Source organism: Gobio gobio (genome assembly GCF_949357685.1).
Source record: "Gobio gobio genome assembly, chromosome: 1".
In the NCBI taxonomy this organism is placed as follows: Eukaryota; Metazoa; Chordata; class Actinopteri; order Cypriniformes; family Gobionidae; genus Gobio; species Gobio gobio.
In genome coordinates, this window is record NC_137097.1 from 57,012,865 (window position 1) to 57,032,647 (window position 19,783).

General features: G+C 37.1%; 2 protein-coding genes across 2 annotated transcripts; one reads left to right on the plus strand and one right to left on the minus strand.

Moving 5' to 3' along the window:
- The first annotated feature begins 636 nt into the window (after nt 1-636).
- On the plus strand, nt 637-9,935 carry psmc3ip (PSMC3 interacting protein). The gene is made up of 8 exons (XM_079831579.1): nt 637-726; nt 872-972; nt 1,128-1,217; nt 1,290-1,401; nt 3,173-3,318; nt 7,738-7,791; nt 8,097-8,156; nt 8,304-9,935. The coding sequence occupies exons 1-8, from the start codon at nt 705-707 to the stop codon at nt 8,358-8,360; spliced, it is 642 nt and encodes a 213-aa protein (XP_079687705.1). The 5' UTR covers nt 637-704; the 3' UTR covers nt 8,361-9,935.
- Nucleotides 8,530-19,153, minus strand: mlx (MAX dimerization protein MLX). Its single transcript, XM_079831567.1, has 8 exons — nt 19,057-19,153; nt 18,219-18,258; nt 17,891-17,980; nt 17,322-17,431; nt 15,962-16,064; nt 15,725-15,824; nt 13,030-13,231; nt 8,530-9,937 (listed from the first exon to the last, which is right to left on the minus strand). The coding sequence occupies exons 1-8, from the start codon at nt 19,096-19,098 to the stop codon at nt 9,881-9,883; spliced, it is 744 nt and encodes a 247-aa protein (XP_079687693.1). The 5' UTR covers nt 19,099-19,153; the 3' UTR covers nt 8,530-9,880.
- Nucleotides 19,154-19,783: the final 630 nt, after the last annotated feature.

A 19,783-nucleotide genomic window follows, 5' to 3' on the forward strand; every position in this document is an offset into this window, starting at 1 on the left:
CTATTATTATAATAGAAATACACTATTTTTATCAAATAAAAAAATTCTATTCCAACATTATACACAACTAATCTGTAGTGAAAGGTGATGCAATTAAAATATGAAAGTGCATGGTTCATTTTAAATTGTCCTTTTTGAAGAAATTATAATCAAATAACATGTTACTTTTTGTTTCGTTTTAATTCATTTCTAAATGTAAACAGCTGGGATCATTTGAAAAAACTTCCATTAATAGATCCAATGTTTTACCAATATGGTAATATTAAAAGCATTCTAATGATTATAAAATCAATCGTTAATGCCATTTTATATCTTCAAAATATTTTCCCTCCTATCCAATTCTGTTGTTTAAAAATCAACCAACAAAATAAAAAAATAAAACGTAGAGGATTTACAGTGGAAAAGAGAATTTTCAGTAAACACACAGGCTATATTTCATAGTAATGGCAAAATATTTTGTGTTTTCTTAGGTGATTTCTTAGATAAGTTAAACTCTGATATATTTTTTATTTAACACGATTCTTAGCTCACATATTCATAGACAGAAAATCAACACACACAATTTTATTAAACACAAATGGCGTCTGTGAGATGACGTACGGTGGTGTCATAATCGTCCGACCCACAATTCAACTCGGCGCGCGAAAGCTGACTGAAGTAAACAGAAGAGTGCAGATCGTTGACGGATCTAGACTGAATACACAATGAGCAAAAAAGACAGTTCAGGTAAGCGATGCTTCTTAAACTTACACGAGTGAAAATGTTATGTCTGTATTTGGTTGTAATTTCATGATTGATATAACGTTAGCTCAACGCAGCTAGAACAAAATCGTCTGTCAGATTCGCATCGTTGTCTCTCTCTCACACACAGGTGTCGCCCAGATCCTCGCTTACATTAATGAGAAAAACAGACCCTATAGTGCCCAGGATGTTTTTACCAACCTACAGAAGCAGTGTGGTCTGGGTAAAACGGTAAAAAGCAACATTTCGGTTTTGATGACATCTGTCCAGCAGTAAGAGTCTGTGATATCGCAAGAGCTCTTTGTGGTATTCACTGTATGCGTTAAATATGATTATTTTTTCAGTTTGATGTTAAACGCCAGTATTTTTTGACTGCACTCACACAGGCTGTGGTCAAAGCGATGGATCAGCTTGCCCAGGAGGGAAAGATTAAAGAGAAAGTCTATGGAAAGCAGAAGATCTACTTTGCAGATCAGGTTGGTGTGATTTCCCCATATAATAATAACCAGTGTTGGTTAATCAGCCTGACAGATGTCCTTTCCCTTCAGTCTCAGTTTGCAGACGTGAGTGATGCCGAACTTAAGAAGATGGACAGTCGTATTGTGGAGATCAGCGCTGAAGTACAGACCATCTCACAGAGCTGCAGGCAGCTGGATACAGGTGTGCTCTTAAATAGCATGACCAGATGTGCTGCTGGGAGTTGTATTGTTTGAACATGTGCACCAGGGCCGTGCAGAGAGTTCTTCAGAGGCAGGGGCTCAAATGTAAAAAAGGGGCAATATGTAAATATATATATATATATTAGGGGTGTAACGGTACACAAAACTGACGGTTCGGTACGTATCTCGGTTTTGAAGTCACGGTTCGGTACGGATTCGGTACAGCAGTTTTACAAAATTGCGTTTTATTAATTTTTATTCAACAGTGGTTTAATAAAAAAAAATTGTCTGTCCTTAAATGACTTCAATTATAACTAAAAGTTTCTTAAAGATAATGCTGTAAACTATATGGGGAGCCCTTACATATTGCTATTAAAGATTAACAACAGAGCCCAAACTATTAGCCTAAATTCATTTGCTATTTATTTTTAGATATAATAATCAACACTCATAAGCTTCACATAAAGCAGTTTTTGCATTAATATGTAAATCTAATTATTATTATTTTTTGATTTATTTGTTGAAATATAATAATTTAGTGGCTGTAATTTTCATGACAGGTTTATTTAAACATACATTAAATAAACAAGACATCACTAACAGGCTAAGTGGTATATAATGAATATATATAGGCTAATATAACGAATAAATAGGCTAATATAGTGCATGTATTCAGTGAAAGAGTTAATCTCTCTGGTGAACTCACAGCTGTGGACACTGAATGACTTCTGAGGTAAACGTGATTCTACATGACATTGTTTGTTTACAAGCTGTTTTATTGTCTTTCCGCGGTTGAAACACCGATGGAGCGATTACACAACATATGATACGTTTCAGTAAGTTGTAATGTATCCTCAACCTACCTTTAGAAATTAATTTCTTTAGGAAGTGATGATCGCGTTCACTCGCGCGACGCGCGCTGCCGCTTGAAGTTGAACTGATACCCGTCTCTGTCACGTCACATAATAGAGCGTTAAAACGGCATTTATCGTTTGAATTTCGTGATAAAATGGACTGAATACTCAATATGTTCATGTGGGAACTCGGATTGAAGTGTGTTCCGCGCTTTAAACAAGCCGACTGTTAACTGTTATAGATTACATTCATAACCGTTCGGTACACGCGCGCACCGTACCGAAAGCCCGAAACGTTAGTTCGTCTAGTGTCCATGTAGTTTTCAACCGATTTATGAATAAGAACAGAAAAGTACCGCTCCACTTCACATGCCCAATGGAATTTGAACTTGCTTTGCCAGATCACAATTGGTTGGTGTATATACATGACAAACGGGCATTGGTGAATTGTGTAATACTTTAAAATATATAATATATAGATTTGTAATTAAATCAACACATTAGCTCTGATTATGGATGAAAAAAAAATATTGGTTTACATTTTTCCCGTAAGGCCACACACTCTCTGAAAGGACCATATTTGGCTCGAGAGCCGCTTCCGAACAGAGGAAAATCAGCTGTCAATCAAAATGCACGCAACCCATAGCAGCGCGTTATGGCAACGCCTCAACAGAAATTGTCCGACTTTTGAGCCGTTCGTTACTATTGTATACATTGTCATCAATGTCATGTTATAATAATCACATTTATTTAGTTTTATTGACCACAATATTATCATTGATATTTGTCTGAGAGGGGCACTTTTGATTCATTTTGAAAAAGGGCAGGGGCTCGAGCACCCAAAGCCCCCCCCTCTGCACGTGCCTGATGTGCACAGACTGCTAGTGTTTGATAGAAAGTTAATCTTTTTGCCCACAGAGCTGAAGGAGTTGAACAGCTCATTAACCACAGCAGAGATGAAGGCACAGATCCAGGAGCTGCAGACAGAGTGTTCTGGGTTCAGAGAGAGGCTGGATAAAATCAAGTCCACTACAAACCATGTGACCCCTGAGGAGAGGGAGAAGGTTCGAAATCACTGCTGATCTCTTAGCCTTGGTTTGTCAAATGCATGTTTGATCTAGTCTGGGATCAACAGTAAGGGTTTTGTCTGCTTGCCAGGTCAGACTAGTAGTTCATATTTTTACTTGCCCTGGCAGCATTTTTTTTTTAGACCCACCAAAAAAGGAGACATTTTATTTTTTAGCAACATATGTGTCATTCAAAAGTTTGTGGTCAATAATATATATATCTGGTCTCTGGTTCAGCACTGCGCCCACAGCCATCAAGGTAAAACCGTCACAATTCTAACGGTGAGTTACCATGGAAATCCGCAAAACTAGCGGCTAGAGCAGTGGTCGGGAACCTATGGCGCGCCAGGTCTCTCACACTTTACCAACATATCTAACATTTAAAAACATGATCGATAAAAAGATTAGACACACACATCATCAGAGTTCCGTTCTCTGCAGAAAAAAAACATGTTTATGATAATAATATTCAAGTTGTGTGTTCAGTGCTGTTCGTGAGTGTCACGATAAAATAAATAATAAAAGCATGATAAGTCACGAAAGACAACTGAATTACTAACAGGATGCTGTGCGTGCGCTCCGGGCGCAACACGGACAAACGGACAAGCATACTAGCCTTTGTCTTTGGTTGCGCGCCTAAACGGCCAAATAAACAAAGAAATATATCAAAATGCCAAGTCAAGTATTCACAAAAACATATAGATGTAAGCACTGTGGGCGTTCACACACACAAAGAGGATTTCTACTCATCAGTTGGTCAACCTCACAGTGAAAGCCCTGCACAATTAATTCCATATTGCAACTTATTTATTGTTTGCTGCATAATTGTTTGTTTTTAGTTATGGACCTAATAATTACTACTGTTGACATTTTATTGAAAAAAAAATGCTTTTTAATAATAATTGTATATATTTTTTTACTGTGGCTCTTTTGGAAAAATGCATTTACCAAAAATGAAAAGTTCCCAACCCTTTTTAGGGACACAGACGAAAATGAAAAGTCTACAGTCAAAGCTCGGCTCTAGGGGGGTATTGTCAAATAATCTACTGCCCACTGACATGGTTTTGAAAGCTATTTATTGTAAATTTTTTGGCCTTCAAACTTATTAAAAATGCACATATGTAGATCAGAGAAATCAAAATTGTCTTGGGGGAGCATTCCCCCCAATCCCCCTAACTACCTCAAATTTGGGACCTCACTGATTTTAAAAACCCTGCCTATGGCCATAAGTGAACTGTAAAGTATTTCCCTTTGTTTGAATAACTACTCAACCCTACCTTACACATTAATACTGGAAAAAGTTGCCCCTTTGGTGTAAAAACACATTGTCTTTTTCTGGCGCGATTTTGAATGTCCATTCACCGTAAATAAGGGCTCCCCCTCCCTACAAAAGCCAATTTAACCACTGTATATATAATATATAATATAATATAATATAATATAATATAATATATCAGGGTTTAAAGTGGGCCGGAACTGAGTTCCGGCACCTCAGATAAATTAATATTAAGCAGCTGGGCCGTCTCACACACAGCGCTGACAATCTATTGGTACTTTCGCCGCTCTATTGAAGTGATAACAATATTTTACTATGCAATAGAAAAACAAAATATATATTATTAAACATAAAATATATAAAATGTTTTATATAAAGCTGCAGGCAGTCGCTTTATCCATTTGAATTTGATACAAGCGCAACATCATGTGTACAGTAAAGGCTCTGTGGCGAAACTAGCTGAACCAGACTGAATAGCTCCATGAATAGCGACCATGTGAACGGAAGTGTTGAGGTAAACTATAGGCTGCCTACACGACTCTAATCATGGCCGTAGTCAGCTATGAGGTCGCCGTGGTCTAGACCTCTGTATTTTTCAGAGGTGTATATAAAAATGTTGTAAAATAATTTCATCAGATTAGGCATAAGATAATGAATGTGTGTGTACATATTGTGAATTAATTTATTAAACGTATTTACCTAGCGTTCGTAGCCTTCAGTGAATTAACTTGTCTGAGAAAATGCTTAAAGATCCCATGGTATGAAATTTTCATTTTATGAGTTTTTTTAACATTAATATGAGTTCCCCTAGCCTGTATATGGTCCCCAAGTGGCTAGAAATTTTGATAGGTGTAAACAGAGTTCTGGGTGTCCTGCTCTGCCTTTGAGAAAATGACAGCTCAGATGAGCCGATCTGGAATCTTCCCTGTATGTCGTCATACGGGGAACGGTTACCTCCCCTTCCTCTGCTTTGCCCGCCCAGAGAATTTTGAGAAATTTGATTCCGTTTATCAGTCGTGATGTCAGCACAGGCTTTACAAACAGACTTTTACCATATGGATTCGACAGCACCGCCACAAACAGTGAGTAACAGTGTTCATTAATGCCTGATCTGTGATCAGTGATTTCTGATGTGTAGCTAATCATTCAAGTTCACACAGACTTTCTTTCGAAATCATTTAATACTGTTGTTTATGCATCAGTGAATCAAGCCAGTGACTAAACGATCAACTTCACATCGTTTCTGTTAGTAGCATGAAACAAATCCATTATTTAAATTATTAAACTACAGAAAGCGATCAAAGAACACTCTTTATAATGCTCGGATCTGTCAATCACACGTTGCGAGTGTATCTGCACACTTGTCCAAACTGCCATAATAACGAATGACACTGTTATGCTGCACAAAGCTCTAACTGTATTCATGTCGACGTCGTGTTTGCTGTTAGTTGTGGTGAAAGCATTTTGTGAGAGAAATAACGTTGCAATGACGAGATCACTGCATTCACGCGATCAACAGACTGCTCATCACTGCAGCCGTTCATGTGATGGAAAAATATCTAAAAGTAATGCTGTAATCAACACTTTGACGATTCGTTCGACGGCTGTGATGGTAAAAAAAAACTTAGTTTAGAGGGGTTCCACATGTTAGAAAGTTCATAGAATAAATACATTATAATTTTTATTCAAGGATTCAATAAATTGATCAAAAGTGACAGTAAAGACTTTTGTGATACAAATTTCAAATTCAAATTTATTTGTATAGCGCTTTTCACAATACACATTGTTTCAAAGCAGCTTTACAGAAAGTGCATTTCATAAATGTACATTGAAAAATTTCTATTTCAAATAAATGCTGTTCTTTTGAACTGCTTATTCATAAAAAAAATTTCAACCTTGATAATACATTTTTCTTGATCTTTGCCATTACATGAATAAAATGCATTTTAAAATACGTTAAAAATAGTCATTTTTAATTGTAATATTTCACTATATTATGGTTTTGTTCCATTTTTGATCAAATAAATGCAGCCTTGTTAAGCATAAGAGAATTCTTTCAAAAAATAAAATCATACAATCCCCAGACTTTTGAATAGTAGTGTATTCTAATGTTAGCTTTACAATAAAACTCCCCTAACAATTCTGCAATAGTGTAACTCCATGACAGCTATAAATTCTTACAAGCACATTTGCTAGAAAACTGTAGCATATGGTGGAAAACATTCTCAAAGGCTACGTTCACACCGTCAGTCCAAATCGGATTATTTATGTGTCCGATTGGAATTCGATCTAGATTATTGACTGTCCACATTGTGTCCCATGCCGCTCTTTAGTTTTCTGGAATATCTGCATTGTTTCTATGGAAATGACGTTGCGTTGGTAGGTATACGCCAAAACACAACAACCACCACAGCAACATGGAGAGGTTTGCTATACAGATGTTGTCTTATTTACAACATCACAATGTGTAGATGTCACGCTGGACTACTGCATTTTATGAGGGACCGGCAGAAAATTAGGAAGCTAGTAAACATGTCTCTGTTATAATGTCATTTTTTTGTTTCTGCAGAAACTTTCAGCATGTTTCCTATAACAACGTATGACGTTTATCACGTCATGTGATTTTTGATTTGTTTTTTTGTTTGCAGTTCACACCATAAATCTGATTGGATTTCAATCGTTTATGCACAAAAATCGTATTTGGACTGACAGTCTGAACGTAGACAAAATCTCACAATTTCGACCACTATAAGCAGTTACATGACATTACCTTAGTGACATATTTGAATCAGCTGATATTACAACAATATTAAATACATGACAGTAAACCAAGTGTTAACATTTGCCAGCCTTATACATGATTAATGGACACACAATGTAGTGCCGAATCAATGCAAATGACTGTTCCATCCACCGTCCTGAATCTCTCCCACACTGGCCCCAAGCCATCCTTATTGTTGAGCCTTGCCCATTAAATCGTTGTTTTTTAAGTAATGCAAAATACCAAACTAGAGCCTTCTAGCATCTCTGTAATATGTTTGGTTCATTAGGTGAAATTTACGCAGATAATGTTGCTGTCTTGGGGCAGTCAACGATATATTATGCTTCTGTTGCTGACAAATGTATTTCTTCCCCCTCAGGTTTCTAAGGAGAGAGAAACGTATGTGAAAGAGTGGAGGAAGAGAAAGAGACTGGTAATGATCCATAAAAACATCTATTTACAACTTCTGCCCAGGAGACAAAATGTCAGCTATTTTTTAATGATACTTCTGTAAGGCGTGCCTTTATGAAAGAAATTAAATTCCAATTTATTTTTTATCAACACCATAGTTCATTAATGTACGAATGGAAAATCCACACTGTGATTTCAACTGTCCTATCAAACAATACCTGTGATAACTTACACTTTACAGATATTTATCATTAAAAAAGGCTCTTGTACCCTGAAATGAAAATCCAAGCACAGCTTTTAAGTCATTTTTGTCTCTTTACCTACCAGGCTTCTGATATGGTTGGAGCTATTTTGGAGGGGTATCCAAAAAGCAAGAAACAGTTTATGGTGAGTCATTCCCTTTGAATATATTCTTTGTATTGTTTTACTGGCAAATGAAAACATTGGTCCTCTGTCAACGTTATTTTTTTATTGTTAATGTTGCCTACCTGACCGAGTCTTCCCTTTTCATCTTGTGTATGCGTTTGAAATCAGGAGGAGGCTGGGATCGAAACAGATGAGGACCATAAAGTGACAATGCCCAACATCTGATGGAGGATTCACTGATGCCGCAGAAATTGTTGCTGGGACGCCAGACTTTTGGAAAGGTTGGAAAGTAACGTAAAGGAATCTGAGACACCAAGAGAACCGTTTTGTTAAAAACCAATCCCATTTATAAAGGTTATGTTGGAAGAAAAAAAAAGACAAACAAGCTGTAAATACGTTTGAATATTGTTTATTTTTCAATTAAAAAGTATACTGATACAAAAATATTTCAACCAGATTCTCTCGCTGAAGTCAGAAATGCAGAAGCACAGTCTAGTATAGCAGTTCAGCACGACAGTGTCTCGTTTCTGTGAGCTTGCATTTTGCTTCACTGTATGGCTTAACTCGTAAAAACGTCCCTTATTCCAGCACAGGTCAAACAGTTGATTGTACAATCATCTGTTATTTAAAAAATAATCTGTGTCCTGAGTAGACTTCCATTCTAATTTTTATGCCTAAATTAACATTCATTAAAACACAAATAGAATTGGGCGGTCACACCATGTGAAGTTGCTACCATGCACAGATGCGACTGTGCCTTCAATGACAGCTTATGCAACACAACATACTGATCACAAGAGCTCAAACAATTAACAAAAAAGTAGAGTAAAACACTGGACATTATTGCGCTACACACAGCTGAATAAAAATGTACATAAAATGATAAGAGGTTTATCTTCCAATATTTGTGCATAGACACTGCAATCTTTGGTCACAGCATCCCAAGGACAGTGGCTTAAAAGAGGAACAAAGATGGCTCAGCTTGCCTAACTTTAAATATATTAAAGCATGCGGGACAGCCGTTTTTGGATGTAAAAACCAACTGACAGTGATGCATCACAGTGTAACTAAACCTCTCCGCTCCCCTTTCCAGCACTAAGCTGTTCGCAAAGGTGAAAATGTAGTTGTGCTTTGGAAAATGACTTGAACATGAGGTAAAGACACACCAAGCTTCATCATTCAAAGACCGCTGTATGGATTACGATGCAGCAAACTGAGACATATCTCACACTTCAGTACGAGCTGGGTATTCCTCATTTTTGTGGTTGTTAGGATGCTAGTTTGTCTCAGCATCACAACTGCAGACTTGTGAAAATATGAATACTGATGCAATTGTTTTGTTTCAGATGAAACAAACCGATATGATTCAACTTTAGGACTGAGGTGTGTTTGACAACAGAACTTGCATTCTTTAAATTCGTAAGCCAGCTGAAGGTGTATGAGGAAACCGAATATGCAATAACAAACATGTTTTCTCCTCTTATAAGAGGAAAACCTCTTATTAAATTATTGCATTTCCACACTTGTTGATTGGAATCACTGCTCTAAACACTTCACAATATCACTCAATACCTAAGCGAGTGCTTCTTCATCTCTTCAGAGTTCTTGAACGCACCCCAGTCCATTAGTGTGCTGCATAGTGTGTGTGTGTGTGTGTGTGTGTGTGTGTGTGTGTGTGTGTGTGTGTGTGAGAAATAGAGACTTTTCTTGAATGAGATATTAGCCTGAGGGACGGACGGACAGCTTCAGTACAGCTGACTATTCACCTGCTGCAGAACAGACACCACATACTCTCTCAGCGTCTGTAAACAATACAGAAAAACATGGTCAATTTTGATCAATGCTTATCTAAGCCTGTGTCAGTGATTGACAGGAAAACTGAAGCCATCTAATTATAAAAATAGCAAGTGTAAATGTCCTTTAAGACAGTGGTTCTCAACCAGGGGGCCTCAGCAAACTTCTAAGGGAACCTCAAGATGACATTTAAAATGAGACCGCGCAAGATTTAAAGGCACAGTATGTAAGTTTCGCCGCTAGAGGTCGCTTGACGCCGCGAGTGAGCGAGCAATCAGTGTGGAAGGTTGTAGTCTTGACTCTTCACCTCCACAGCCGATGGAAAGGAATCTGACAGACTCGGGCAGAAATCAGGTTCATGAATGAGCGAATGTATTAAAGTTTTATTAAAGGGTTAGTTCACCCAAAAATGAAAATTCTGTCATTAATTACTCACCCTCATGTCGTTCGACACCCGTAAGACCTCTGTTCATTTTCGGAACACAAATTAAGATATTTTTGTTGAAAGCTGATGGCTGAGAAAGGCTTCAGATAGGCCTCCATTGGCATTCAGTACATTTACACTCCCAAGACGCATAAAAGGCACTTAAAACGTCGTAACAAAGTCCATCTCACCACAGTGACTCTACAATAATTTTACGAAGCGACGGCAATAGTTTTTGTGCGCAAAAAAAAATCAAAATAACGCCTTTATCCAACTTGTTCTTGTCTTCCGTGTATGCCTCCACGACGCATGCGCGAGAATATGACGCAGATCCGGCGTTCGGACAGATGACCCAGAAGCGATTTGTTTACAAGCAGAGGAAGACGCACGTATCGAAGCTGTTGAATTCTACATTCATCGTGCTTTAGGTCTCGGCGTAGTTCTCAAAATGGGGTTAAAGTGTGCATTTCATGGATTCCCGAACCCCGGCGCTACGTCATATTCTCGCGCATGCGTCGTGGAGGCACACACGGAAGACAAGAAGTCGTTATTTAGATTTTTTTTTTGCGCACAAAAACTATTGTCGTCGCATCGTTAAATTATTGTAGAGTCACTGTGGTGAGATGAACTTTGTAACGACGTGTTAAGTGCCTTTTATGGGTCTTGGGAGTGTAAATGTACTGAATGCCAATGGAGGCCTATCAGAAGCCTTTCTCAGCCATCAGCTTTCAACAAAAATATCTTCATTTGTGTTCCGAAGATGAACGGAGGTCTTACGGGTGTCGAACGACATGAGGGTGAGTAATTAATGACAGAATTTTCATTTTTGGGTGAACTAACCTTTTAACGTTACGGTGGTATGAAGCAGGATGCGCTGAGAGCCCGTGGGAGCGAATGCTATTTAGGGCTGCACAATATATCGGAATTATCGAAATATCACAAATGTACATATCGCAAGGGCACGCAATATCTGAATGATTTTAATAGGCTACTTCAACATTGTGAAAATTGTACATTTTAGGTCGATGCATATAGCAGAGAATGGATTGGGCACACGACTGTTACTTATGTGACTTGCTTGACGGTTAAAAAGAGTTATTAAACACAATAACTTGCGAAAAACAATTCCTTGCAGTCTCGTGCTGTCTAACACACACCAAAACATGCACACAAGCCGTTCTTTGTTTTCGTGTCTTGTTACACACACAGTTATGTCAAAATGGCTGTCTTGATGAGTATTCATCTAAACACAGTCGGTTATGCTTTAAGTGAACAATATAAGTTGGGGAAATAAACCGAATGCATGTCAATAGGATCCGTGCATTAGGTCTTAAAGTGACAGGCTGCTAATACAGTTAATCCGGCCGCTGTCTGTCAAACAACAAAAGAAAAAGAGAAAATCACTCAGTGCTCTTGGCTGAATAACCTTTGTAGCTTTATTATGTATCAGTGCATATTTAATTCATCTGAAGACTACTGTTTTTAGTTCTAATTTTGAATAACAAAGATAAATTAAAATAATCGTCCACCCCTAGTTCAGGTGTCTTTGTTTACCTGGATAATCTGGATGTTAAGTTAATGTTACCAAGTCAAAGAGTTTTTGGTATTTAAATATTGGCATTATATTTTTTGTTTGTTTACATTGATGTTAAAATGATATTGTCAGATTTGTGACATTAATTTTTGCTAAAACACTGCTGGTCACTTTCAGAAGTTGTAGCGATGCTTTCTTTTCCCAGAAAGAATGTGAAGCACATAAATGGTATCATTCTCAGTTTTTAAATATTTTTTTTTAAATATAATTAAAATTTTACACACTTAAAGCAATATCCTATCGCATTATTTAACAAGGATATCGCATTTTTCTTCAATATCGCACAGCCCTAAAGCTATTCTTATGCTGCAGTAGGCCGCTTCCGCTCTTTTCGTTGTGCATGTGGGGTAATGCAGCGCTGTTTTACATGGTTAAAACAATCATCCTAAATACAAATAGAATATCGTATTAATAAAAACAGGATGACTAAATGACATGCAATTAATTTAAAAATACATTGTATGATGGACAAAGCTCTCTCTGATTATGCTATGTTAGCAACTTGACAAAATAGTGTTGTCTCTGAGGCATGGTCTTTGGTGTCTCCATGGTTTCTACGGAAATCAAGGGTAGCGTGGATATGATGTCATTGACAGGCGATGCAAGGACACGGTCCGAAACACTGGTAAGTACACCATTCAACAAAAAATATAACATTGTTCTAGTGGTTTTTGGATATTTTAATCTAAAAATCTTACATAATGTGCCTTTAAAACAAGCTAAAACACCAAAATGTTATATTTTTTTGTTAATTTACCCCCTCAACAAAATTTTTCTTCATCAAGGTTCCCACTGAAAAATCTGGATATATGAGGAAACCTAATTTTAAAATTGTGATCAAGACCTGGAAAAGTCATGCAATTTAATAAAATGATATATCACTGATATTTTATTAATATATTTATTTCTAGTTATACCAAGCTCTAAAATATTTCATCAAGTAGAAATTGCAAAAACTGATCCAGTAAATCAAAACCACTGGAGAAGTTATGGGGACCTCAAATATTGTTGAGGACAACAATGCAGTCAAAAATGTTGAGAACCAGCTCTGAATAGGCCTTAAATGCGAGTATGCGTGCTACCTGTGGCTTGCAGTGTTCCTCGATCCAGCTGAAGACGCAGGCAGAGAGCTCCTGAAAGCTGCTGACTGACACTGAGGCACTGAAGGACTGGAATAGAGAGTCCATGATGCTCTGAAACACGCTGAACTTCACCTGATCTGAAACCTGCTCACTGCCCTGCTGAGGGTTATTCTGATGGGCCTTCACAATGTGCTCATAGTTCCTGAAACAAACCCCACAAAGTGTCCATTAGGCTGCAGTTACATTGCATGGTTCAAGCGACCCAATTCCGATTCAAATGGCCTTCAGACCTCATTCATATCTAATATGAATCGGATCAGATATTCCCGTCAATACGAGTCGTACATCATTAAAAAAGACGTCAACTGGACACCAACCGCGATCACATGACTCTTCAATGGCGCAATGGAGGACAAAGGCTCAACCTGAGTTATGCTGAAGTTATGTCTTTTGAGCCTTTAGGATGACCTTTAAAGATTGTGCAGAAAGCAAAAGCTTATATTATCATATCATTTACTTCCTTTTCAACCTAAGCTTTTCCGGGTCAGTACATCTACCTTGGGTTGTTTTGCCAAGTGTATAGTGTAAAATATAAAATTATTCTTTCTTTATTTTAAAATAAAGCAATACGCCTCAAGAAGCTGTGGTTTACAGTGAATTCATAACAGCTAAGGGGGTTTTAGGCAATCCGCTCTGCACCTTTAGCTGTTATAAATTCACTGTAAACCACGGCTTCACAGGGCTTATTGTTTTTATTCAACGGTTACCACACAATATATATATTAAATCCAAAATATATGTATCAATGCAACTTTCCTTAAGTAAAATCACTAAAAGCCTTCCTTCCGCCGGAATAAATAGTCCCTGACCATGAACAGCAACCACTGACCTATATAAATGTTCTCTATAAAGATCATTGACAGCAACAGAAGTTACATTATTACACCATTAGATGGTGTAATAATGTACAAGTGACAAATGGAAAGTGACAAATGAGAGCTGTTACTGTCAGGACACGGGGAAAACCCCTTTACTGTTAAAATGACAAGATATCGCTTAGTTTTTTTATGATGAACATTGACTGACCTTAAGGAATATGCTAAATCTGAATGCAGGTAATACATTGGGTCACTCAATATCTCGCTCACAATCACGGCTCCGAACCTGTTCAAGGAACGAAAACGAAAACCGGAAACGAACGAAATTTTAAGAAGAACAAAAACGATAACGAAATCAAAATCAATTTGAATCGTTCTGAACAGAAACGTTAATTTGAAATGACCATTAACCGGTTAATAACGTTATTTTATCGTTCTTTTAATATTTTAATTTGGCAGTGACCAATCATGAATTGAGTAGTACGGCATGTGACGTTGACGGATCAAGCGTGAGTGAAATGCCCGCGCACCATCATCTATGAATCTACCGGTAACGCAAGTCAGTATGAGCGCGCATTTTCATGCCTCAAGTACATTTCTTTCCCCGCTGAGGTCTACAATGAAAGCGCAGGTATTGGAGGACATTCTTTTCGAACGTTTAAATAAGCAGTTCGGACTTTAAGCTCAAATAGACTGATTTAGGCTAGTTTATAGGTTCCGTTTAAGCCTGTCCAAGTAGGCTATAGCATCTATCAAACATTTTTCCTATAGTCTTTCAGATTGCAAATACAGGACAGGTCAATGTTTTCTATACGGTTGATGCTTCGTATTAAATGGTGTGTTATATTGCATTAAATGATCAAGCTTTATTAGCTGACTGAATTTGATTATGTGATGCAAGGACGTGTTGCGCAGTGTTTGCTTTGAAATTACCAGTTGACTGTTCATTAATGGTTATCCAGTTTATTTATTCTTTATTTATACATTTTTTAAAACAAGTCGTGTTGAAAAAAGTTATGTAACATTACAAAGAATGTTATTACTCTTCTGAAAAGAATTAGGCATAAGAGGGCCACTTTCGATTGTCTAACGCTCCAAAACAGGTCTGCTGTTTATGCTTTGTAATTAATTCATGAATTTCTGTTGTGGTTTTAAAAATGTTATGAAATAAATATTCAAGTTTAATTACAATGCGTTATATTATTATTGAGTGAAAATAAGTCTATTTATACATATTTGTTTAAAGTATAGGCTAAATTAAAATAACGTTATTAAGCGGTATTTTTTTCAAATCAAACCGTTTTCGGAACAGTAATGTGTAATGAGGAACGCAAAAACGGAAACTGCTCGGAGTGAACCGATTGATATTTTTTTCCGTTTTTAAGCCCTGCTCACAATAATACAAGCTTCAATGAACAATATCAATGAGAACAAACATACATTTACGTTGCTAAGGGTGTTGTGCAGTGATACAGAGAATCATTGGGTGAAGCGGTCATAGCCGTGTTTTAGCATGAATAAAACACAGCTATTGACCAATCAGAATCAAGGACTGGAACTAGCCGTTTTTATAAGATGATGTAAGCTGATTGTCCAAAAAAACAAATATTGGAAGCAAATCGAAATTGGCCATCAAGACCCGCAGTGTAAATGTGGCCTTAGAGGTCACAATAGTATGTGTAAACGTATCCCTCCCTAAGTAACAGTGCAACCCTCTATAACCCGAAAACAGCCCTGCTGGAGAATACGTGGACCTATATTTGCCTGCTTAAGCAGCTAAAATTGTTTCCGGCCCCCTCTGAATAACAACCACTCACGTTTTCATAATTTTCAGTGCCATCACCTCCTTCCTAAGTGTGGAAACATCCTCTTCCTGCTTCTTCTTTTCTTTGTGGAGAAACTGAATGTAGTCGATTGCTGCAAAGAAACACACACACACACACACACACACACACACACACACACACACACACACACACACACGAGTTGCTGAGCTTTTCCATTTTGGACTAAAAGACATTTTAGGAAATATAAATGGTAATGAAGGTTCTCACTCTTCTGCAGCACTGTAGCTTTGCTGATTTTCTGTGTGGCCATGGAAAAGTCAGACTGCTGCTGGCACGTAGGCACTATAGACTGCAGGTCATCATAGCCTTTCTGTGGGATAGAGATCCATGCAGACACTTTTGGAAAAGGAACATGTGCCAACCACCTTCCCAAATTTGTAACAAGAAGCACTTATAAACTGGCTGTTGACAACAAAATAGAAGGGCTCCCTGTGGTTTTCCACCAAAATATAATAAATCTTGGTGATGTAACGTTTGAAAATTAAATATTTGTATTGTAGTTTTACTATTTCTCTTAAATCAACAATAGTAATATTTCTTATTTTGGTTAACGTTTTTAGTTTGTAATATTATTAAAAACAATTCGATACTTTCCCCACTGAGAGCTGTAAATAAATACCCTTTCATTCTTGGTGCGGTTTCTTAAAGCTGCAGTCCGTAACATTTTGCGCTCTAGCGGTTAATAAACAGAACTGCATGCGTCTTGTGGAAGAACATTGCAGCCGGATCTACTTCTCTCTGTTTATGTCTATGGCGAGTCACGCAGGGACTGTGCTCCTCCGCAACGGTTCCTACCAGTCTGGCCTGAAATAGTCCCGATTTAAACACTTATTATAAGTGTACCATAATGATTCAGGGTAAGACAAAAACACAGTTTGGAAAATGGATTCATGTTGTACATTCTCATTATATCATTTTTGTAAATCTTGAACACAAAAAAGTTACGGACAGCAGCTTTAAAACACTAAATAAAAGTAAAATCAATGCAAACACAGACATGTTTTGCAGTTACATCATATCTTGTGCCATGTTTTAAAACATGCCAAGTTAAACATTCTATACTTCAACTTTACAAAGTTATTGTGCTTTTGTGATTGATCATTGATGTCACTTCCAAGTACTTGGCTTCCCGTGGCATCCATAATATGAAACCAGAAAAGATTGTGCTTATGTCAGTTACTATATTCCATGGCTTGTCTGTTAGCTTGAAAACAACCTGCTCTTCTCAGTCTTACCGGTAACACTTTAGAATAATGGTCATTAGTTAACATTAGGTAATGTATTAACTAACATGAACTAACCATGAGCAGTACATGTGTTACTGTATTTGTTCATCTTTGTTAACGTTAGTAAATATAAATACAGCTGTTCATGGTTTGTTCGTGTTAGTTCACAGTGCATTAACTAATGTTAACAAGATTTTAATAATGTATTAGTAAATGTTGAAATTAACATTAACAAAGATAAATAAATGCTTTATAAGTACAGTTCATTATCAGGTCATGTTAACTAATGTAGTTAACTAATGTTAACTAATGACCTTTATTCTAAAGTGTTACCGTCTTACCTTGATTGCATCCCTGCGTTTCTGCTCTGCCTGTGTGTGTGCCTGTCTCCTCCGGTCTTTATATGACTCCTTATAGGGCGTCTCGTGTCTGTTGTCACTGTCTTCGTCATCTAAACCAAAGTGGAGAAGAACCATCAGTCATCTACTACATAGTAGTCATGATTTATTATCAATTGTTGTCTGTCTTTAAAGTATCAACAATCTATTCTTTCGTATTATGATGTGAATCCAAGTGTAACATATTATCGGACAAAATATAGGACGGAGATTAGGCTTGGTTGATTGAATTTTGAGAGTTGAACTCAAAAACGGAGGCAGACAAATGCTAAATGATTAGTCAGGCACACATCAACATTTATTAAAAATTACAAAACAAAAAAGAAGAATGAACTGTATAAATGGATGAATCATTCACAATAACAATTATGCATTTAGAAAATGGAGGAATTCCAATTCCTTTTTCAATTTATTGTCAACTTCAACTTTAAGATGAGCAATGATAATTTTAGAGCAAAGGGTATTTATCAATATTAAATAATGGCCATGTTTGATATTAGTAGTATAATCACCTGTGTTTGGTACTGAAGAGGCACTTGTGGATCCAATGCTGTTGGCTCTTGACACCAAACTTCCTTTGCAAGCATTTTCGGCAAAGAAACCTAAAGATATGGACATTTAAATAAGTGTAAATATATAAACTAGTGTTACTCTTTGGTTACTACAATATTTGACAGCACAACCCAAGTAAAATTTCAGTTTGTCAAATCCGCGTTTGAGGTACTTGTGTTTTTAGAACCTATCCTGAAGTCTAACCTTTAACTTGGTATAAAAGCTGGTGAAAAAGTCTTGTAACTCTGTAGTTAACACTGAGTAATAGTTTATAGCTCAGGTACTCACTGTGGTCGAAGCCGTTGTCGCTGAAGGTGCCGTCGGTATGCTGAGACATGGTGACAGGTGATGTAGAAAGACAAACAGAAGAACAGTCAAAGCCAGTCAGACTAAACATCGAGAGACTAGCCAACTGATGATCACATATGCAAACAGAGCCTGACCTGTCCTGCCTTACCTTTATCTGGGACACCTCTAACTCCCCACTGTGAGGTGTCCCAAAATAAACCCCTTTAAAGGGTAATATTTAATCTACATGCATGATTTCTCTTCAAACTCTTATATTGAGCAATCACTGTCATATTGTCAAGCTGTCATTACAGCTTGTGGAAAATAGGGCATATATGAATATGCGGCAGGAACTCAAGAGAATAATAAATAGAGTGACGAACAAAAGATAACTGAATCGAATCGTGTCCCCCTGGAGAGTCGATTCGGTCGTTCGATGCCCGATAATTATCTGGTGAGGCAGTTAAATGCGTTTTGAAACAGTCAATGTAGCCAACAAGCAAGTTAGCTTAGCGGATTCAACTCTTAAACATCTGTTACACAGCTTCCATTCTATTATTAACTACATAAATGTTTCTTTTAAGCGCAGAACCGTTTTTGACCGCGTGATTTGTTGTCTAAATCACCGCTAAATACACTGCATTTAAAGAGCACGGACATGTGGGAAGCTGTAATTGTTCTTTTGACTTGCTGAACTTTACGGCTAGCCAGCTGAGCTAGAAATTGAAACCAAACGTTGCAGACATACACAGATGAACAGAAACACACGTTGTTGTTTTTTTAAAGAAATGGCTGTTTAAAATCATCATACGGTCTTTGTCTGGATAGTTCTGCTTACTTTTAGCCAGGGATCCTCCGGCGACGCGCTGTTTTCCGTCATGTTGAAATAAACAATGACGGGATATTACTAACTGTGCCCCTAGTGGCCATTATCTGATCATCATTCAAGAGACTCAAACTTCACTCGGTCCAACTCTGTGCAATGAATATTGCAATAGCGATTTTGTTTACAATTTTGGCATGTAGCATGTTTGAAAAAGCAAAAACAATAGCCAAAATCGCAAATTAAATCGCCTTCTAAATGTATTCAGTGCACAAGAAGTGCATAACAAAACATTTCACAATTAAATAAAACAGATTGATAAACAAAACTGTAATAAACTGTCTTTAAAACAGACTAACCTAAATTCCAGTCATAATATAAATCAACTTCAAAATTATTTTTCAGTGCACACATTTCACAATTAATATTAACATAGCCAACAGCTTGGTAAACTTAAAAAAAGACAACATCAAATAAACTCCAGTCATAACCATGAATAAAAACTAAAAGAATTCAAACCCCCCCAAAATATATAATGGATTGCCCTCTTAAAAAAAATGTTTGCCAGAAAAACCAGTAGCTATGTCCAGGCAATTTCTGGTGCTATTTGAACCAACTAGCTATGAACAATAGCCTATTAATACAGCATGTATTAATGTTAGTTCATGTTAATTTTAGCATTTACTTATAGCTTACGTTATTAAAATCAAACTTTGTCATTGTTATTCATGTTAGTTCGTCG